Source organism: Lithobates pipiens, unplaced genomic scaffold, assembly GCF_037356315.1.
Source record: "Lithobates pipiens isolate NorthernLeopardFrog02 unplaced genomic scaffold, aLitPip1_a1.2 Scaffold_13, whole genome shotgun sequence".
NCBI lineage: Eukaryota > Metazoa > Chordata > Amphibia > Anura > Ranidae > Lithobates > Lithobates pipiens.
In genome coordinates this window covers 483,272,837-483,296,337 of record NW_027507718.1, presented here as the reverse complement: position 1 = coordinate 483,296,337, position 23,501 = coordinate 483,272,837, and the positions used below count along the sequence as shown (strand labels likewise).

Sequence of the window (23,501 nt, the reverse complement as noted above, 5' to 3'; positions counted from 1 at the left end):
GACTTGGCTCCGCTCACAGTCACGCCCAGTCCTGCCCTATGATGGACATAACACAGGGACTGGGCATGACTGTGAGCCGAGCCAAGTACTCTTGGCACTCTGTTCGAGACTGCAAGAGGACTCGAGAGCCTTCAAGACTGCAATGACACTGGGGCAAGACTGCAAGTTACACTGACAAGGCTGCAAATGGATGGGAAAGGCTGCAGATGGACACTGATAAGGCTGCATTGATGGGCATTTAAATGTATGTTTGTTTGTTTTTTCCTTAAAATTCCCTCCTAAACGTGGGGTGCGTGTTATACGGCGGCGTGTGTTCTACACCGATAAGTACGGTAATGTATAGAAGGTAGGGCCCAAAAGTGACTCAAGCCCAGGGGCCCCCACCACCCTCAGTCCTGCCCTGGCCGTAGGAAGTTCTGATAATAGACAGACAAGCACACAGAGTGTGCTGTAATCAGGGGAGACCTGGGCATGCTCAGTGACTTCATTGTAAAGAACAAAAAGGTTTACAACAGTACTAAGCAAGTAAGGAGATATCTAGAAGCATTGTTCATTAGGGTTTTTTATGCTGACAAAGTTGTGGGGGAGAGTTTACAACCACTTTAAACGCGTGCTTGAATAAACACGTCTTGATTAGCTGTTGCATACATACATTCATGTGACATAAGCACATGTTTAGAAGAACAAGGGCATTGATGCACTTGAAGGAGTTGTGTCTCCAGAATAGCATGCATTGGTTCTGCAGTAGCTTAGTTTTGGGCTCCCTTTTCATACTTGTGCGATTTAAAAGTTGCACATTTTGACGCAGTGCCTAAGTAATATTGAAGTCTTTGGACCTCAAGTCGTGCCAAGGTTGGACTGGAGTGGTCCAGGGGCTGTTTTGAGGTCGCTGCAACTTGAAGACGCACAGATGTGAAGGGTACTCATTGGAAATTATGGGGTGCGGCTTGTATGGTGACCTTGCAGTCCCTAGTTGCAGGACAGGTCGCACAGGTATGAAAGAGGCCTTTAGGCTGTTGAAGCAGCATAGAGGCTGCATTGGATACCTGTATACTTGGCTAATCCTGACTATAACTAGCATGGGCCTAGGTGCCATTGAGCATGTGCAGCATAGTTTACATGCTTGCTTACTTGCATAGGACACAAGCCTGCATAGGCACATGTTCGCCGAGGGCCCCGCCCCGTAGCCCCTGTGCTGACAAGTGGACGGCGATCAGCATGCAGCCCCCCGGAGGCTGGGCGCCTCTGCGTGGACGCATGTTACATAAACGAGTGTTTTTATTAGCATATGTTTGTATAGACGTGTGGGCATAAGTGTGTATGCATGTTGCATAGATATGTGTTTGCATTGATGTCTGCATAAACACATGGTGCATAGACACATGTTTGCATAGATGCGTGTGGCATTAAATATGTTGCCTAAACACGTTTTCATAAAGGCGATTTGCTTATTCCGTAAGTGCATGTTTGCAGGGACACACGCCTTTGTGTTTTTGCCTACATGCGTATTTGCTTAAACACATACCTACATGCTTCCATAAACACATGCCTCCATAAATACATATTAAATGCACGCTGGCTGGTTTTCATTTATACTGTATACATATGTGCCTATTTACAGTAAACTGTACATATATGGTTATTTGCCTAGGACTACATACATATGTGCTTATTGCCTCGAGCTGCATACATAAATGCATGAAAGGCAAGTACTTGTATACCTGCATGTTTGCATAACTTGGGTACCTACATAACTGCATGCCTGGGTACCTGAATACTTGCATATGTAAGGGATTGCATAGCAGTAAACCAACATTGTTTAGGCCTGCATCCTTTGAGGATTGTGTATTAGGTTGGCTAATATAGTTGCTGCGTTATTTACCTTTTTATACCAGTTCAATGGTTCCAGAAAGGAGAGGCAGCTGGGGGAGGCAGGTGCACCGCTCTCAAGTTCAGTGATCTGGTGGTGTCTGCATCCCCTCCCCAATGGACAGTGGTGTCAGATGCATCTGAGCCAATGTGGTGTGTTTTGGCTTTGCAGCATTTTTCTGATGCATTCATTTTTCATCAGATGGACTGTGGTCGCATCAGTTTGATCATGCCTGATCTGTTAATCGAAGCCTAAGCAGGATCAAGCCTGGTTAGTATATGGATGTGAGACCCCACATCTCTCCCTAAAGAGGCTCTGTCATGCATTCTTCCTATTACAAGGGTTGTTTACATTCCTTGTAATAGGAATAAAAAAATAAAAATAATGTAAAGGCAAAGTGTAAAAATACATTTTAATAAAATAAAGGTCCCTACGTGTTCACATACATACATACATCGCACCCACATAAGTAAACGGCATTCAAACTACACATGTGAGGTATCACTGTGAACGTTGGAGCAAGAGCAATAATTTTATCCCAATACCTCCTCTATAACCCCAAACATGTAACTTGTAAAATAAATTTTAAAGCTTCGCCCATGGAGATTAAGTACCAAAGTTTGGCGCCATTCTACAATTGTGCGCAATTTTAAAGGTTTCTAGCTACTCCGCGTAACAGCTTTCACATTATACAAAAAAAATTGGGTTAACTTAACTCTTGTTTTTTTTTGTTTTTTGTTTGCGCAAATACCATGTTGCATAAAAAGTTGCAACGACCACCGTTTTTATTCCCTAGGGCCTCTGCTAAAAATATATATAAAGATATAGATGTAAAGAGAGAGAGAGAGAGAGATAGATTTCTAGAAAAAAAATTATGATTTTTATATGTTTAAGAGGAGTGCCAGAATATGCTTAAGCAACAAGTAGTTAATAGTATACTGTTACAGTATATTATGACATCTCAAGAGAGAGAGAGATTATGGAATAAAGTTCCTGAAGGGGCAGCTTTTATATGTTGCTTAAAGTGGTTGTATAGTCATTATTTATTTATTTATTTTTTTTTTTTTTACTTTTACCTACAGGAAAGCCTATAATAAGGCTTACCTGTAGGTAAAAAAAATCTCCTAAACCTATACGGTTTAGGAGATATTCCCCTCGGTATGCGCCGCTGACTGCAACGGTGCTTGCGCACAAGGGCATTCTCGGCTGAAAGCCCGGTGCCTTATCATAAGGTCCCCCATCAGATAGCGTCCACTGTGTACTGCGCATGTGCAATACAGATTCCAAAAATAGCCGAGGATGAACGGCGCCTGAGCCGTGAGTCCAGGTTCTAGCCCCACCATCCAAGTGGACATAGAGTAGGAATAAAAAAGAGCCGAGCGCAGCGAGGCCGAGCCCGAAGCTCGCCCGCAAGGGGCCATCTAATTTTCACAACCCTATGTCCGCTTGGATGGTGGGGCTACCACCTCCACTCTCGGCGCAGGCGCCGTTCTGCTTCGGAAATTTTACGGGGCAGACGCTATATGATGGCCGGACTGAATATGCCAGAACACCGGTGTACGGGGCAGAAGAAGCTTCGTAAAATTTCCGAAGCTGAACGGCACCTGCGCCGTGAGTGGAGGTGGTAGCCCCACCATCCAAGTGGACATAGGGTTGTGAAAATTAGACGGCCCCTCGCGGGCGAGCTTCGCTCGCCACACTTCGGGCTTGGCCTCACTGCGCTCGGCTCTTTTTTATTCCTACTCTGTGTCCACTTGGATGGTGGGGCTAGAACCTGGACTCAGTGCGCAGGCGCCGTTCATCCTCGGCTATTTTCGGAATCTGTGTTGCTGTGTACTGCACATGCGCAGTACACAGCGGATGCTTTCTGATGGGGGAGCTTATATGATAAGACACCGACAGTCGCCGGACCCTGCCGGGATGAAATCTCCCGCGCGCATGCGCGGGAGTGACGATATTGCTGTTGCGGCCACTCACAGCGCCGGAGCCGCGATACCCGGAAGAAATGCAGAGGGAGCATGTCAGCTCCCTCGGCGTGGATCAGGCCAGATGTCGGGGCCTCATTCTAAGGTAAGTATTTCATAATGAGCTAGTATACGGTGCATACTAGCTCATTATGCCTTTTTCCTTTGCAGGTGGCAAAAAAAAAAACATTAGCGGGTATACAACCGCTTTAATATCAGGTGTGTTTGTGTGTTTTTTTTTTTTTTTTTTTTAAATAATCCTGTTTATCTGTGTTCTGTTAGACATTCAGGTTCTTATGGGAAGCTTAGTGTACCTGCGGCAGGGTATAGAGAACTCGCCTTACGTTCATCTATTGGATGCCAACCAGTGGGCGGATATCTGTGACATCTTCACCCGAGATGCCTGTGCCCTGCTGGGTCTCTCTGTAGAATCTCCTCTCAGTGTTAGGTAAGTGGTGGTGGTGTTTTGTTGTTCACTTGACCTTGGGAAGATTTTAACCCCCTTGCTATTTAGCATTGCACTCATTTAACTGATAATTGCATAGTCATGAAACCCTGTACCCAAACAAAATTTATAAAAAATTCACACAATTAGAACTTCCTTTTGCTAGCATTTGATCACCACTGTTTTTTGTATTTTTTGTGATTTATAAATAAAAAAAATCAATCTGTGTGTGTGTGTGTGTGTGTGTGTGTACACACACACGCACACACACACACTTTTTTTTTTCTACTAATGACTGTGATCAGCAACTTCTAATGGGGCTGCGATAGTGCGGCAAGCAATCTGACACTGACATCACCAGTGACACTAATACAGTGATAATAATATTCACTGTACTAATGACTCTGGCTGGGAAGGAGGTAACATCTAGGGTGATCAAGAAGTTAAACGTTTGCTGCTTTTACTAATGGATCTGAAGTTTCTCACCCCTGATTACAGCTCTGGGCTGTAATTGGACACAGACGATCAGGTGGTCTCAGGTGTGAATCTTTGGCAGGGACTTGCTGTCAGGCATGCCCTAAATCCAGAAAGCAGGCAACAAGGTACAGGTATGTTGCTTTGCCTGTGCGGGCTGGGCAGCCTGTTGGCAGTACATTGCGGGTGGGCGGTACACAAGTGGTTTATTATATTTTGAACACGAGTACGTTGAACTGGGTGGACTAGTCTTTTTTTTTTTTTTTTTTTTTTTTTTTTTTTTTTATTCAACCTTACCAACTATGTAACTTCTTACTGACCAGGAGTAGTTTTATGGCACTGTGATGGAATATATGGGCCAGAAAGTTTTATTCGACAGGCAGGGGTCAGAGCTCTGGGAGCATAGTTATCCTTATACTTCTGGAGCTCAGACGCTGGACCTTCTGGTCTCAGGTCTTTCAGCTGCCAAGTCGCATGCAGTTGCTGTGCCTGCTCCTCTCCTCTTCTTGCCCAGTCAGAGTGCTTTGTATTATGTGAACTAATTCACAGATCCACCAGGCTCCACCCACTGCAGTTTGCCTGTACAAAAACTGCATTGGGGGCAGATACAAGACCAGTCATGCTGCATAAGGAGAGAGAACAGCAGTGAATAGTCTATATTACATGAAGCTCCTGCACAGAGGCAACATTTACACTGGATTACTGCACAGATGTGGAAGAAATACACCAAGTACACCCAGATTTAAGTAAGAACAGACATGATTCTTGTATTTGGAAGTTATTTTATTGCCATGAAGTTAAGCCTTGATCGACAACTTGTGTGTAGTGGAGAGGTGCTTAGCAGTATTCGGTTGTATCTTGGGCCACCTTAAACTGCAATGCATTAATTCTTGCTGGTAGTGTTGAAGGTTAGCCTGTCCTCTCCTGCACCTTCCTATTGGCCCATCTCTAGTTGCTTGCACTAAATGCATACCAGTGTAGTAATTTTCTATTAACTGTAAGAGAGAAATCCAGCCTGAGCTTTTTAGGCTGAGCTTCTCCTCTGGGTCACAGGAGTGAAATTCGTTTTGCACTCCTGTGACCCATTTTCAGCAGAGAGCGTTCTGAAGTCCGCTCTGCTCTGACATCACTGCCATCAGTCGAGGCAGCACGTCATCCGGACTTCCAAGTCTGGATCCGCCAGCTGCCTTGATTGAGTCCCGGCAGGCTGCAGAGACAGCATCTCCCCCGCCCCTCCACAGCTCAGAACTCCAGTGAGCGTGGAGAAGGAGAAAGGAGAGCTGCTGTGACAGTAGCACTCCTCTCGGAGATCTGTGAAAACCGAGCTACCAGCGATGTTTGGTGGCTCAGTTCTTGGTGCAGAGACGGCAGGGGACAGATGCAACATCGGTCTGATGCTTCCACCTAGGTAAGTATGAATCTTAAATAATTCACAAAAAACATACTTCCCTTTTAAGTGTATTTTGATGGATAGTGATGCATGTTTATTAAATGCATGTCATGACCATTGTCTTTAAATGTTTTTTGTTACTTTATCCTGTTTAGCTTCTCTGCTGGTTGTGTGGCTCTTCCAGCCTTAATTAACATAAAAGCAGTAATTGAACAGCGGCAGTGCACAGGAGTGTGGAACCAGAAGGATGAATTGCCAGTGAGTACAATTTATCTTCCTAAGGAAGAATACTGCATTGTGTATAATCATGAATGTCCACAAAATTCTGCAGCATCTTTGTGTTTTAGAAATGGATCACTATGTTAATCTGTGTTCAGCATTGGTCCCATCCGTGGGGATTCTTTTCCTCTACTTCTACCTGTTTGCACATTGTGATCAGCTGCATCTCTAACTTTCTGTGAGTCTCTAAAACTAAGTTCTGGGAGGGCCTTCTTAAAGCTGAACTGTATGCAGATATAAAAAAAAACATACATTTAGCTCTATAATCGTAGATACATTATTAAGCATGTATTTGTGTGTGGTTTTTTTTTTTTTTTTTTTTTTTTTTAATGCAAACAATGCAAGTACCTAAATGTGACTTGGCATCAGCCTCATGTAGTCCTTTTACAGCCGGGGGTAGGAGAGACAGAAAAAGCCAGTCCGTTCAGACTGTGCTGACAAGAAACATGCCGATAGGATGATAGAGCAGAGTGACAGATGATTCCATCTCTGTGCTGCTTCTTTATTCACTGTCTAGTCAGACTCTACTGGGTCTAGGATGAGTTGAGTGAGGTTGGACATGAGGCATATCTCTGGCTTGGGGTGAATAATGCAGCACAAAATTTGGTTTTGTTGTTTTATCTTAATGGGCTTTTCATTTTTTTTTTTTATTTTTTTTTATTTTTTTTTATCTTGGTTTTTGGGCTGGAGTTCTATTTTAAACAATATACTCCAATCAGGCATAGCTTGCACTACCTATTTGTTAGTAGCTTATTGTTAAGAGAGATTGGACATAATTGATGGTATACATTTTCTTTAGAATCTACTTTCAGACTTCAACCTGTAATTTGAGTTTTCGGCATCATTTTCTTGTGTGCGAGCAGAGATACAGGAAAGGAGTGATGGGTCCATATCAGATAGTGGGTATTCTGTGTATTAGTGAGTATACTAGAGTCAGATAGGCCCTGGTTTAACCACTTGAATACCAGCCTACAATACCCCTTCATTAGCAGACCATTTTTCAGTTTATAATTCACGGATAGCTTGACAATTACTCAGTCATACAATACTGACCCAAATGAGTTTTATATAATATTTCTAGACTGAGCGTTTTTTTTTATTTTATTTTTTCTGGAGATATTTAATAACTGCTGTATTTTTTATGTATCCCTTAAAGTGTTGCTACACCCACAACTGTAAAATCAGTCTCTATATGCAGTAAAGCATGCTTGTTATACTCGCTGGGTTTAATCCTCGGCATTGTGTAAAAAAGGCTGTTTGATCTTGTCTTTTCTAAAACTCCCCTTCTTGCGTTGCCCCCATAACATGTCTGGATAAGACAGAGTAAATGGAATAAATTATCGGTTTAGAGTGTGGGTTGTCCTTCTTTTTTTTTTTTTTTTTTTTTTTTTTTTTTTTTTGGGGGGGGGGGGGGGGGGGGGAGTGCCAATCAGCACTGTCCAGACAGAGGGCCAGGGGTTCTGCATCCTGATAGGACAGTCAGTGCAGTGCAGTATGAAAACTACTCCTATAAGCTCTATCAGTTTCTGGTTAAAAGGCACAAGACTGCTATGTGCTGTTGATGAGAAAAGGCATTTACCAGTTTACCAGTTTATATTTAGTAAAATAATTGCACTTCCGTGTACTGTGGGAGACCAATTATAGTGAATGTATATAAAAATGGCAGAATAGAATAACTATATATATGTATGTATGTATGTATGTATGTATGTGTATGTGTCTAAGAAGGCAAGTTATGGAAGGTGGAGGGTGGAAGCTGCTGCCTGAGCATAGTAATTGGGAGCATGGGAGGGACTCGTTTGAACATTGTAGGACAGTTCCAGTTTATCCATAATGTGGCAAAAAATAATCTCACCATGTGGTAGCTACAAAAAAAAAAAAAAAAAAAAAAAAAAAAAATTATTGACTGTTACCTTTTCAGTGTTGCAGTGCGTGTTTTCATTTTTATTTTTTTATTTTTTTTTTAACAATTTTATTTATTTTTTCTCAGATTGAAGTGGACCTTGGCAAGAAGTGCTGGTACCATTCTATATTTGCCTGTCCAATCCTTCGTCAGCAAACCACAGAAAATAATCCTCCTATGAAACTTGTTTGTGGACACATAATATCCAGAGATGCTCTAAATAAAATGTTTAATGGTAGCAAGTAAGTGACTTCTTATTTACATAGTTACAGCATGTGTTTGGTGATGCTGACAGGTCCTTGAAACACAGCAGTGCTGTAAAAAAGAGGGGTTAAGTTTTTTTACTACTTGTTTATTAACAGGTTCTTGTGTTTAACCTTTCAGATATTTGGATGTGGTGCAATAATTCAAACAACTTAAAAATAGTATAATAATAAATGGAGTTTACTTAGCCTGCTTAGACCTAAACCCTATTGAGCATCTGTGGGGCATCCTCAAACAGAAGGTGGAGGAGCACAAAGTCTTTAACATCCACCAGCTCCGTGATGTTGTCATGGAGGAGTGGAAGAGGACTCCAGTGGCAACCTGTGACGCTTTGGTGAACTGCCTGCCCAAGTTAAGGCAGTGAGTGAAAATATTGGTGGCCACACAAAATATTGACACTTTTTGGGCCCAATTTGGACATTTTTACTTAGGGGTGTACTCACTTTTGTTGCCAGCGGTTTAGACATTAATGGCTGAGTGTGGAGTCATTTTGAGGGACAGCAAATTTACACTGTTATACAAGCTGTACACTCACTACTTTACATTGTAGCAAAGTGTAATTTCTTCAGTGTTGTCACATGATATAGATATTTCATAATATGTATGTATGTATGTATGTATGTATGTTTATTACAAAAATGTGAGGAGTGTACTCACTTTTGTGGTGAAACCCTGACCCTACTATCTGCATGTTGCAGCTGAAATCGAGACTCATCAGATCAGGCCATGTTTTTTTTATTTTTTTTTTATTTTTTTTAAATCTTCTATTTTCCAATTTTGCTGAGCCTGTGTGAATTCTAGCCTCCATTTGCTGTTCTTAGCTGACAGGTTTGGCACCCGGTGTGATCTTCTGCTAAAGCCCATCTGCTCCAAGGTTGGATGTGTTGTGTATTGAGATGGTATTCTGCATACCTTGGCTGTAACTTGAGTTACTGTTGCCTTTCTATTATCTCAAAGTCTGCCCGTTCTCCTCTGACCTCAACAGGGTCCACACAACTGCCTCTCGCTTAATATTTTCTCTTTTTTTGGACCATTCTCTCTAAACCTGAGACATGGTTGTGCGTGAAAATCTCAAATTTTGAAAATTTGAAATGCTCAGACTAGCCGGCACCAACAACCATGCCACGTTCAAAGTCACCTAAATCTACTTTCTTCCCCATTCTGATGCTCGGTTTGAACTTCAGCAAGTTTTCTTCACCACGTCTAGATGCCTAAAGGCATTGAGTTACTGCCATGTGATTGGCTGATTAGAAATGTATGTTACCACGCAATTGAACAGGTGTACCTAATAATAAAGTGGCCAGTGAATGTATATTACATTACAAGAGAAAATCCTTTTTCTACTGGAGATGAGCAATTACCAGGCTGACCAATAAGCACAACTGGAAACTGCACAGCAACTGTGTGTGTGTGTGTGTGTGTGTGTGTGTGTGTGTGTGTGTGTGTGTGTGTGTGTGTGTGTGTGTGTGTGTGTGTGTGTGTGTGTTTGTTTGTTTGTGTGTTTGTGTGTTTGTTTGTGTGTTTGTGTGTGTGTTTGTGTGTTTGTGTGTTTGTGTGTTTGTGTGTTTGTGTGTTTGTGTGTTTGTGTGTTTGTGTGTTTGTGTGTTTGTGTGTTTGTGTGTTTGTTTGTTTGTTTGTTTGTTTGTTTTCTTCTTTTTTATTTATTTATTTTTTATTATTTGAACCTTACTGAAATGTTACAAAGTGACATTTCCTTCAGTTCTTTCAGCCACAGAGCAGTGAGATGCAGTGGATTGTGTTGCACCTGCTTTGCTGATTGTAAATAAGCAAAATTGCTTTGTCTTGTATGGGGACTGTGCTGCCCATCTCTCTTCCAGTGTATCTGGTGGGATCGGGATCCCCCCCCCCCAGATCAGCTTCAAACACAACTGATACTGGGCTGGTTTTGTGTTGTCTTGTGAGTTATTTGTTTTATTTCATTATATGAGATTCACCAAAACAACCAAAGGCTGCCATTAGTAAGTAAAGTCATAGGATTTCCATCCATACAGGAAATGGTATACAATAGTTGGGTAAGAAATGCAATCCATATATACATAGCGTCTGATCAGTATAACGCTAGTATAGGCGGTTGGAAGTGATGATGTAATGTGTTTAGTGAAACCTATCATTTTCTGTTCTGTTTTATCTGGGATAACCCCTAAACACAGGAAGAGGGGAATAAAGGGACTAAATAAGGAGTTGGTGGGATGGGGGAGTTCTGGGGGTTTGAAAATCTAGCACTGTACTTTAAGCGGAGCTCCACTCAAAAGGGAAGCTCCGCTGATCTGTCTCCTCCACCCCTCTGCTGCCACATTTTGGCACCTTTTGACACTAGTTTGCTGCGTCAGCAGTTCAACCCCAACCTCCTCCTCCTTCCCCACTCTGCAGCCAGCCCATTGAGAGAGTGCATCGCAATTCGCACATGCGCAGTAGAAACCTGGCTGTGAGACGCAAGGCTTCACTGCTGATTTTTCCCTTAACCAAGAAGGTTGAGGCAGCACCCAAGAGATGATTGAAGAATCTGCCTGGGTGAGGACACTGCTGGGTGCCTGGACAGGCGATTATCCTAATAGTTAAAATCAGCAGCTAAAGTATTTGTAGCTGCTGACTTTTTTTTTTTTTTTTTTTAATTTTCCTTTTGGTGCGGGAACTGCGGTACCCCTTCCTTCCTTTTTAATAATGAAACATTTTTTTAAGGCATTTTGTTCTGACCAATTTTTAACCACTTAACAACCGCCCATTGCCGATTAACGGCTTCAGGGCGGTTGTTTAACTCTAAGAGGCCGTTGATTAACGGCCTCCCAGAATTCTGCTCTCGCGCGCCCCCTGGGGCGCGCACACGAGAGCATCCGTGACCGCTGGGTCCAGTGGACCCGGCGCATCACGAATCACGGTAAACGGCCGCTCATCGCGGCCGTTTACCACGTGATCGCTCCGTCAAATGACGGAGTGATCACTTGTAAACAAACCGGCGTCATGTTATGACGCCGGTTCCTCCCTCCCCCTCTCTGTACCGATCGGTACAGCGGAGGGGGAAGAGATCGGTGTCAGCAGCGATGCGGGCTGCATCTGCAGTGCCCACATCGCTGCTCACCGAAAATTAACCCCTCAATTCCCTGCCAACACTCTGCAATACCCTGCCATTACTCTGCAATACCCCCATTACTCTGCATTACTCCGCAATGCCCTGCAACGCTCCGCAACGCCCTGCAACGCTCCGCAACGCCCTGCAACGCTCCGCAACGCCCTGCAACGCTCCGCAACGCCCTGCAACGCTCCGCAACGCCCTGCAACGCCCTGCAACGCCCTGCAACGCTCTGCAACGCCCTGCAACGCCCTGCAACGCCCTGCAACGCTCTGCAATGCCCTGCAACGCTCTGCAATGCCCTGCAACACTCTGCAATGCCCTGCAACACTCTGCAATGCCCTGCAACACTCTGCAATGCCCTGCAACACTCTGCAATGCCCTGCAACACTCTGCAATGCCCTGCAACACTCTGCAATGCCCTGCAACACTCTGCAATGCTCTGCAACACCCGCCAATACCCTGCAACACTCTGCAATGCTCTGCAACACCCGCCAATACCCTGCAATGCTCTGCAACGCAATACTCTGCAACGCCATACTCAGCCATAGACATCCCCCCCCCCTCCCGCCGCCCTCCGGTGCTTCTACCGAATCGCTAATACGATCAAAGTCAGAATCTTTTTATTTTTTTTCAGGCTTCCCAGCTTAGAGGTGAGATGCGGGGTCTTATTGACCCCACATCTCACTGTAAAGAGGACCTGTCATGCCATATTCCTATTACAAGGGATGTTTACATTCCTTGTAATAGGAATAAAAGTGATCAAAAAAATTATTTTTGGGGAAAAAAATGTCAAACTAAAATAAAGAAAGTAAAATGAACAATAAAAAAAAAATGTTTTTTTTAAAGCGCCCCTGTCCCCATGTGCTCGCATGCAGAAGCGAACGCATACGTAAGTCCCGCCCACATATGAAAACTGTGTTCAAACCACACATGTGAGGTATCGCTGCGAACGTTAGAGCGAGAGCAATAATTCTAGCCCTAGACCTCCTCTGTAACTCAAAACATATAACCAGTAAAAAAAAAATTAAATCGTCGCCTATGGGGATTTTTAAGTAGCGACGTTTGGCGCCATTCCACGAGCGTGTGCAATCTTGAAGAGTGACATACTAGGTATCTATTTACTCAGCGTAACTTCATCTTTCACATTATGGAAAAATTGGGCTAACTTTACTGTGTTTTTTGTGCTTTAAAAAAAAAAAAAAAAAAAAAAAAAAACTTTTTTTCCAAAAAAAAGCATTAGAAAAATTACTGCGCAAATACCGTGCGAGATAAAAAGTTGCAAAGACCACCGTTGTATTCTCCAGTGTGTTTGCTAAAAAAACATATATAATGTTTTGGAGTTCTATGTAATTTTCTAGCAAATAAATGATGATTTTTACATGTAGGAGAGAAATGTCAGAATTGTCCTGGGTGCTCCAGAACGCCTGATGGTGCTCCCTGCATGTTAGGCCTCTGTATGTGGCCACGCTGTGTAAAAGTCTCACACATGTGGTATCGCCATACTCGGGAGTAATAGCAGAATGTGTTTTGGGGTGTAATTTGTGGTATGCATATGCTGTGTGTGAGAAATAACCTGATATGACAATTTTGTGAAAAAAAAGTAAAAAAAAATCTTGATTTTGCAAAGAATTGTGGGAAAAAATGACAACTTCAAAAAACTCATCATGCCTCTTACTAAATACCTTTGGAATGTCTTCTTTCCAAAAAGGGCTCATTTGGGGGGTATTTGTACTTTTCTGGCATGTTGGGGTCTCAAGAATTGAAATAGGACGTCAGTACTTCAGGTGTGATCAATTTTCAGATATTGGCACCATAGCTTGTGGACTCTATAACTTTCACAAAGACCAAATAATATCCACCAATTTGTACTTATTTTTACCAAAGATATGTAGTAGTATGAATTTTGGCCAAAATTTATGAAGAAAAAATTACTAATCTGCTAAATTTTCTAACAGAAACAAAGAAAAATTCATTTTTTTACAGAATTTTCGGTATTTTTTCCTTTATAGCACAAAAAATAAAAAACCCAGCGGTGATTAAATACCACCAAAAGAAAGCTCTATTTGTGTGAAAAAAAGGACAAAAATTTCATATAGGTCCAGTGTTGCATGACTGAGTAATTGTCATTCAAAATGCGAGAGCACCGAAAGCTGAAAATTGGTCTGGTTATTAAGGGTGTTTAAGTGCCCAGTGGTCAAGTGGTTAATTCTGCTTGGTTGAGACATTGGTACTTTCCCTTAAATATTTTTTATATGTATTATTTTGTTATTCTTGGTTTTACCCCTTTCATAAGATGTGGGGCGTGAGCAGCGTTCTGTATAATTTTAGACTATATTGCTCATTTCCATCCCTAAAGTAACTGTATTTTACAGTATAACATTATTTTGAGTCCAAGTGCTTCTCACGGCCTTAATTCTGTGAGAATATATGCTACTATGTTTAATGTGTATTTTATGGTCCCTTTTCTATAACTACAGAACCCTTAATAAAAAGCTATTTAATGAAGAAAAAGAATAAGAAAAACGGGGGGCGGGGGAGGGGGCTGTGGTAGTAGTTGGGTTGTAGCATTAACCACTTGCCTACAGGGTACTTTCACTCCCTTCTTGCCCAGGCCATTTTTCAGCTTTCAGCACTGTCACACTTTGAATGACAATTGTGCAGTCCTGCAACACTGTACCCATATTACCCATATGAATTTTTTTTTTTTTTTTTTCACACAAATCGAGATTTCTTTTGGTGGTATTTAATCACTGATGTTTTGTTTTTTGTTTTTGTTTTCATTTTTTTGTTTAAAAAAAATAAAAATAAAAAAGATCAAATTCGGGCAAAAAAGTTTCTTGGTTTGTCAGTAAATTTTGTAAATAAGTAATTTTTCTCCTTCATTGATGGGCACTGATTAGGAGGCACCAATATGCCGCACTGATAGTTGGTACTGATAGGCGGCACTTATGAGCAGGCACTGAAAGGCAGCAGTGACTGGCGTCACTGATGCGCACTGATTGGCATTGTTGATCAGTGCCCTGATTACATGTCCGGCTCTTCCCTGCGAGAAGATGCCACTGATCGACTCTCCTCACCACACACTGTCCGTGTGTGGCGAGGAGAGCCGATCACCAGCATTTCCATATTTACATGTGACCGGCTGTGATTGGACACAGCCTATCACATGGTTAAAGAGCCGCGTGATTGATTCTTTACAGAGATCTGGGTTGCACCGCGTCCTTCCAACGCGGTGTGGCTGTTCTGGGGCACAGTCATGTGATGTCCACCCAGAACGCACCGTCCCTCCGAACTAGCACAGCAGCTCCAGCCTCTGTCTCGGGTCGTGATTGGATAGATTGATGAGGCATTGGCTCCCACTGCTGTCAATCGAATCCAGTGACGCAAGAGCCGGGGGTGTGGGGCCGAGTCATGCTGTGTATCAATAGATGCAGCAGCATGACTCTGTGCTGCTCTGTGCAGAACCCTTACATAGAGCAAGTAAGTGTAACAACATGTTTGTTATTTTAAGGGGGGGCGGGGGGACCTTTTTCCAATCACTTTATCCTCTTAATTGCAGTTCTTTATATTTGGCCGAGCAGTTGAATTTTTACCACTAATACCATTCCTTCACACATTCGTCAATAACCTGTGATTTTATGTGGCATTTATTTAGCATTTTTAAATAGTCGAAAGACTATTTAAGTCATCTGTGCAATTTAGTAGTCAAAATTCTAATGGATTTAGTGAAATTTGAATGAATGCATTATTTCTTGAGTTGCCAAACTAATTATATACTCCTGGAGTAAAAATCTAATGACATGTTATTATTTATGGTATGAAGGGTTGAACATGGACTACAAACACAGATTTGGCTTTTGCAATATAGAACATCTTTATAAATAAAACAAAGTTTCATAAATATTGCTTTTTACAAGCAGAAGTACAACTTGGAACTAATGAAAACCTCAAAAACTGTAAACTCTATTGGCTGTAATGTCACATTACACTTATTACCTGAATAAATTACCAACATTAAACATTCTTAAAAAAAATAAGAAGAAAAGCCTTTTTAGCAGCTTAGTGGATTCCCCCTACATATTATGTGGTAGTGCAATGTTAATTTTAACGTCAAAGTTCCATTTAGTTTTAGTCATAGTCTTTTGACTAAAATGACATTGTAGTTTTAGTCGTGTATATAGTCGACTAAAATAGTATTAATTTAGTCAACAAAATGAACACTGCTGTACATACCAAAGTGGCGTTGTGTCTTGTTAAAAATTTGGCCCAGCGACATGCTGCTTAATCGGAGCTGCAGAGCTGGAGGTGTGTGTGTGTGTGTGTGTGTGTGTGTGAATCCAGGAAGTGAACAGGCAGCAGCCTCAGCTGCCCACAGTTAGAATGGTTGCAGTCAGACTTGGTGGAGGGAAATTTCTGCAGCATATTTGTCAAGTACAGAATCACAGTATATATAAAATATGAAAAGTGGTTGAAGGGAAGCTTCAGAATGGCAAAGATGTTTTTATTACAAATTACGTGAGCAGACTGCAGTTCCACTTTAAGAAGTGTGGTAGTCCACAAACCTTTGCACATGTCGTCTAGTTAGGTTTTTTTGTATGCGCTGACAGATCACTTGCTGAAGAAGCTATAGCTGGCCAAGAACATGGAAGGTGTGTACACCTATCTTTTTATGATGTCTGCATTTATGTGTGTGTTTGGTTTATTGTGTGTGTGTGTGTGTGTGTGTGTGTGTGTGTGTGTGTCATCCTTTCAACCTAAGGTGGTTTCTTCATTCGGCTGCACCTCTTCTATGGATCACAGGCGAAGCTCTCTGATGTCACAGAGCCAGTCCAGGCTCGGACAAGATTGTGACAATGAAGTATGGATCCGCCTTTTGAGAGCCAGAGCCGGTCGCTCCTGCCCGCTCCACATCCCAGCGTTCCAGTGATTAAGGGGGGACAGAGCAGACAGCGCTAATTGAAAGTCAACAGCTCTCTGCTCAGGGAGCCCTGAGAACTGAGCGATCGACAGTGTTTGATCGCTCGGTTCTCAGTGTTTGAGCCAGCAGGGGACAGATGCAGCATCAGAACTATGCTGCAGCCACATAGGTAAGTATGATTCTGTAAAAAAATAAAAATAAAAAGCCCTTCTCTTTTAACCAGGTTATTGTGTTTCCTTCACTTTTTCCGTAAACCTCAGATGCAGGAGGACAATATTCTTAATACCTTTTGGATGTGGTTAAGGTTTACCAGACGTCCACAGCTGTACATTTTCAGTCTGACCTCTTTGTGCTTTCTGTAGGCTCATGCAGCTTCCAAATCTACCATTTCTCATTTGGATCGGTCAGCTTTATTTCTAAAGCTCACAGTTTTAAAGACAAAGTTGCCCCATTCTTGGCGATCACTCATTCTACCAGGAGTGTTGGTGTTTCCTGGGCTATTCAACATCAGGTTTCGATAGCTCAAGTTTGTTGGGCTGCTACCTGACCTTTTACTTTTATGACCTACCAGGTGGATATTTGGGCCTCTGCAGCAAGGACCTTTGGTCATCGGGTATTGCAGACTGCTGCGTGAGGCTTTAACTTGTTCTTGTTTGTTTGGGCCCTGTTGGCATGTTCACATTTTGCACTCTCTGCATATTTAGTGGTTGGGGACGTCCCTATCATAATGGATATGAAGGTACTAGAGCTGCACAATTAATCGTCAAGAATCGTTATCGTGATCTTGACTAAAGTGTTTCACAATTCTTTCTATGCAAAGAATTCTCTCTGCTCTTCTGAAGCCACAGCCCTCAAAAAGGAAGAGAAAAACTGGACAGCCTGCCAAGAATCACAACATTCTTTAGGCTCGGTTCACACAGGGGCGACTTGTCCAGGCGCCTGACAAGTCGCCCTCCGTTCTGTACTACGGAACCGTTCTAATAGGAGCGACTCAAGTCGCTCCAACTTAGAAAAAAGGTTCCTGTACTACTTTTGCGGCGACTTCGGGCGACTTGCATTGACTTCTATACAGAAGTTGTTTTGCAAGTCGCCGCTGATCGTGTGCAGGTTGCGGCGCTACAAGTCGTGCCGCCCGCTGTGTGAACCGAGCCTTATCAATTGAACTCAAGTATAAACATTGTAACAATTTGTCAATGGAATAGACTGTGTGTAAGTGAAAAAAGTTTAACCACTGAACCGTTTTCTGACATTTGTTGGTTTCAAACTAAAATAATTTTTTTTTTGCTAGAAAATTACTTGGAACCCCCAAACATTGTGTATGTATGTATGTATGTATGTATGTATGTATGTATGTATGTATGTATGTATGTATGTATATATATATATATATATATATATATATATATATATATATATATATATATATATATATATATATATATATATATATTATATTTTGTAACCTGGGGGACAGGTAGCAGGTATAAAAGCTCCCTGGGATGAGCAGTTTCTCAGGCACAGATACCAAATCCAGAGATGAAGTGACAAAGTGCTGTTTATTTGTGTCATATACAGGTGCTGTACAGTGTTCCAGAAAACAAAATAAAGGACAAAATAGCAAACCACAAATCCTAGCCGTGTCCCGGCTCTAACTATACAATCTGCAGGCCCTCACTACCAGGCTGAACAAGCCTAACATCTTTTACCAACCTTACTCTCTTCACAGACCAACAGTATGTCCCAGGCAGAGAGCAAAGGCTGTCTGTCCAGGTGAGCTTAAATTAGCCTGGAGAAGAGGACCAAGACCCGAACTGGATCATGGATCACAGATTTCTAAATGCTTATGAGAGGAGCTTGGGAGACGTGTAAACCCTGAACAGGACTTTTCCTGGCTCTCTCTGGGATGCTCTGCTAATATAAATATAAATAAATAAATATATATATATATATTATAATATTTCTAGTAGACACCCGAGAGAATAAAATGGTGGTTGTTGCAATATTTTATGTCGCACTGTATTTGCATAGCTGCCTATCAAATGCAATTTTTTTTTTTTTTTTTTTATGAATTAAAAAAAAAAACGAAATAGTATAGTTAGCCCCTTTTTTCTTTTTTTTTTTTTTTTTTTTTTTTTTTTTCTTTTTGTATAATGTGAAATATTTTACGTTGTGAGAGAATCGTGATCTTTTTAGTCTAAGCTAAAAAAGCATAACCTTATTGTAAAACCTATGAAGATGCCCTCTGTCCTCTTAAATACTCCAAAAATTGGGATTTTACAGGGGAACCAATAATCCAATTGTTACTTAGAAAACTGTGGCACAAATTGCATCCAACTGTTTATTTAACATACCAAAAGGGTGCAAAAAAGAGAAGCTCATAATTAGGGTTTACATATTCTTTAAGAATATTGGCAAGCTTGATTTTCATTGGAGTGGTTATGGAATAGGTTTGGTCATACATTCAGTAAGAAAACAAGTATTACAGTAATTTTGTAATTCAAGTATCTGTGAACCCTCGCCTTGTAAAAGACCCATTAAGTTTAAAATAGAAATGGAAGGCAAAACATTTGTGTGTGTGTAATAAAAAAAAAAAAATATATATATGTATGTATGTATGTATGTATGTATGTATGTATGTATATGTGATCACATTCCCTCTATTCTCAGCTGCATGAGGGGCTTAGAGCTGGGGAAGGAGAAACAATGGTACACTGATCTTTAGTGAATGGGAATGTCAGCACAAGTTGATTGATTGGAGGAGAGCATGCTGAGTTCTCCACACAGCTGTAAAATTGAGCATGCTGTGCTCTCATACCTAGAGAGGTCCGTTTTTGATAGGAAAGCAAAGGGAGTGGCAGGAACACCAGGGATTTCACAAAAATGAAGCAATACAAATCACAGGATTCTTTTGCATATACGGTAAGTACAGTACATGCTGCAACACACATGTCAAGAATATGAAATATTGGACTGACATATTCTTTAATCCTACACTCCCAGTATGCCACTGAATATAAAGATTGTATATCACTATGTAAACAGTTACTATTTTTAAGTTAAGTTTGTTCAACCCTTGTTGACATTTTTGTCAGAATCTGGAAGCACCCTTTACAACAAGAGAGCATCCAAATATCTGTCCCTCCCCTACTTGAATGAGTGTGGGGTACACAGTATGGTACCCTTTGTTACTCATTCACAAAAAAAGTAAATAGACACCCACTCCGTGGAAAAATCGTTTTTTGTTTTTCTCTCTAATATTGTCCCCAATATAAATCCAAAGTCGGTCATGTACAGCGATTTATAGATCCACATAAAACCTTCGGAACAAACCTTCTGAACACTGCTATACACCCTTTCTAGCAAAATTTACATAAACACAGGGATTTTTAGTTTTCATATATTGCAATACATGTTTAAGCTGGCCAGCTGCACCAATGTAATCCCTCTTGTGGCCAGTCCCTACTCTACAAAATGCAAATGCTCCAGTGAATATACTGTCAATATGTGGTAAGTAGACACAAGTTGTAGGAGAACTACAGGTTCAGATCTGGCCACTGACCTGTACTGCACATATATACCCTGGTGCTAAAAGGATTTTGAGCATGTTAATATTAAAAATTCTGAATTAACCCCCTCTGCACACTATTCTACCCTTTCTAGCAAACTAGAAAAACAGTGATTTTTAGTTCACCTACATTGCAGTACAATAGATCCACATAACTCAAAATGAGTGACACCTAACTGTTAACTCGCTGCCATGACAACAGGCTGAATATGGTTGTTTTTCACTTCTACTCCCGTTACAAATGGCAGATCCATATTTTATACTGCAAACTGGCTGAGTTCTGGTTGAGTTCTTGGTGAACCCAAATCTCAAGCTCACCCCAGTTGGTGACCACTCAAAATTGTGGATGTTCCTTTTTAGTTTTAGTCCCATTGACAAGGAGAAATATAGAAGGCAAATCTCCCTAACAAGAAGATGTCAAGTAAAAAGTCCTGACTTGTTCTTATGCCACACTGTTCTATCCAAAAAAAAAAAAAACGTTTTGGCTTTAGATTCACTTTAAAGCGTGGATTAGTGGGGGTCCCAAGGGACAAGATCCTTGGCACGCAGCAGTGGAAAGATGGGGGGACTTGCTTTCTAACAAAAAGCAATGTGCTATAAACCAACTAATGCATAGTAGCTAATCGCAATTCTTTTGCTGATCTGTAGATTGAAGTCTGACTGCCTGCTATGGCTTACTGTTCTTTTCTGTTAGTAACACCTTATTGAATAAGTTATTTTGCTGAATCTCCAATATGCTTTATAACTCAATACTTAAAATGTCTCTTCCCGCAGATTAAAATGCCCGTATTGCCCGATGGAGCAGAGTCCAGGAGATGCTAAGCAGATCTACTTCTGAAAACAGGGACTTGTTCCTATAGTGCTGGATGGCCTCATGGTTTTTTTTTTTTTTTTAAATATGTGCATTTGAGAAAAGACGGGAAGATAACATTATTCCCATGTTCCTAGAGAATGCAGAAAACCAAGATCCTCCTGAAAGCCAATGCCACCAAGACACTACTGAGATGTACCATCCTGACAATAAAATATCTTGAAAGAACCAGGAATCTTCCTGTCCCCGTGGTCTCCATACCTGACCAGTCACCAGTACTGGTCAAGTCATGCAGGTTTTTGTACTTTCTAAGCAAAAGATGATGTAAACTTTTTTTTTTTTTTTTTTTTTTTTTTTTTTTTTTTTTCTTTTTTTTTTGTTTATTCCCAAAATACTCTTGATCCTCTCCTCCATTCTTAGGTAGGTTGTTTAGGTAAAACATCAACGTTCTCTTGGTATGCTGCAGAAATTATTTTTTTGGTCTGATTTGTGCATTTAGCTCAAGCAATGGTCATCTTAAGCCTAGACAGCTTCATCCACACTGTCTGATGTGCTCACGCAGAAGGCAGACCTGTCTTGAGCTGGCTACAGACAGTTCAAATCTAGGCCGGTTCAGCAGGGATCGGCAGAGATTGGGACCATGTATGGGCAGGCTGAATTGTACCCAAGTTGATCGATCAACTTTATTACAACCAGCCTGTCAGATTTTGCATTTGATTATTGCCAGCAGCAATCCCTGTTCTCTCTGCGGGGACGGCCTCCCCCGCCTGGCGAACACAATGGCTCTGTGAGATGGATGCCTCCATCAATGGCTGGCTTTAGTGGAGAAAGCTATCAGACAAGTTTCAAAGCATAATCCAATCCATGTTCTTCAGATAAGCTGGAGACAGGACTGTTTGCTCTTCCCGACTGCATTCAATTTAACTTGTAGGCATATATGTTTATAGATCAGCCAGTGTTACTGCATCTGGCAGGAGTCAGATAGTGCCTGCAATTTCATCTGACCTTGTGTCTATGCCTAACTTTAGGTTTTTAGAGCTTGTTTTTCACTGTTTACATTGTTGTCCATACACGTTGGTCACTGGGTGGACATATTGTTAGCCTTGCCAATGGCATATTTTAATAATTCTATTGTATTGTAACACATTCACAATGAGAGGTGAAAGAGATTGCAAACAGACAAGGGGTCGTGTGCATTGGCACTCGGCACCATGCAGCCTGAAAAGATATTTGTTTATTTTTCTGTGCTAGTGATGAGCTGTGTCTAGGAAGCCCCTATAAGTGACTGAATAGGCATCGGCTGTACGGACTCCACCACACAGCTGAATCCAACAGGTGCCCAGACCTGAAAACAGAGCCTGTGCATCCCAGTCTATGCCCCAGTCCCTGTGTACCCGTCAAACTTGGCTGTACAAGTGAGTCCCTTTAATTTTTATATTGACTGCCTGCACTAGTACACAAAAATAAGTGACTCTTCAGGCTGTATGGGACTGGGGTCCTGTGTGATCTATCCCTAAGTTAACTGAGTGATGCTAAAGGTAGTAAGTAGCATGAGAGATACTCTCTGATCAGATTACATGCACACTGTTCATTCTGTGTATGTTTATTTAGGTCCCCTTCAGAGGACTGCATTATCTTTTGAAAGGTTTGATAAAATAATTGTATATTTCTGCCAGACCCCTGTATACTTTCTATTCCCTCCTGGTCTGGTCCCAATTGATGCCAGATAAAATGACAAGTTGAACTTTATTATTCAGCCATTCAAACTCCTTTATATTTCATCCCTTGTTCTCTAATTGTCATTATAGAACTACGGTATGTTGTGAATTCTATTCCCTTGTATGTTGTATATAGCTAAACAATACTACAGAGGTGTCTGGTAAAGACCATAGCCAATAGAAAGTTTAACCTGTATTTTTTTGCTGAGAAAAAAAAAATTTGCTGTAATATTCAGAGTTTCCTTTTTGAAAGTCCCCCCCCCCCCCCCCCCTTCTTTCTTTTTTTTTTTGCTGTACTTAAAACACAAGAGACTTGTAAATAAACCCAATGTCTATAATTTATATAAGAGTGAGATGCTATTTGCTGCTAGAATATAATGGGGAGTTATATTGTGCTTTTATTGAATTGAGAACTGTTTGTGTGACAAGAATATTCAATAAAAAAATTATGACTTTGGCTTTCTTGGTGTTGCGTCGACCAATATAAAAAAAATCATGTGACAGACACAAAAGGAAACATAATAATGTCAACATATATGATTTAAAGTATTCATACCCCTTGAAATATTCCACATTTTGTCATGTTAACACCAAATACGTAAATGTATTTTATTGAGATTGTATGTGATAGACCAACACAAAGTGGCACATAATTGTGAAGTGGAAAGAAAATAAGTAGTTTTCAAAATGTTTTACAAATAAATATCTGAAGAGTGGCGTGAATTTATGTATAGCCCCCTTTACTCTGATGCCCTTAACTAAAATCTAGTGGAACAATTATGATGCTCCATTGAGAACTACAAGCCGAC

The 23,501-nt window shown here is 41.2% G+C and overlaps 1 protein-coding gene across 1 annotated transcript in view; it reads left to right on the top strand.

Annotated features, from left to right (window-relative positions):
* The window catches only part of RMND5A (required for meiotic nuclear division 5 homolog A), a 59,646-nt gene extending 36,497 nt beyond the window's left edge, over positions 1-23,149 (top strand). The window contains exons 6-9 of the mRNA XM_077477965.1: positions 4,117-4,282; positions 6,299-6,401; positions 8,413-8,567; positions 20,938-23,149. Coding sequence (XP_077334091.1) covers positions 4,117-4,282; positions 6,299-6,401; positions 8,413-8,567; positions 20,938-21,001 — 488 coding nt within the window. The 3' untranslated portion in view covers positions 21,002-23,149. The remainder of the gene's footprint in view (positions 1-4,116; positions 4,283-6,298; positions 6,402-8,412; positions 8,568-20,937) is intronic.
* Positions 23,150-23,501: the final 352 nt, after the last annotated feature.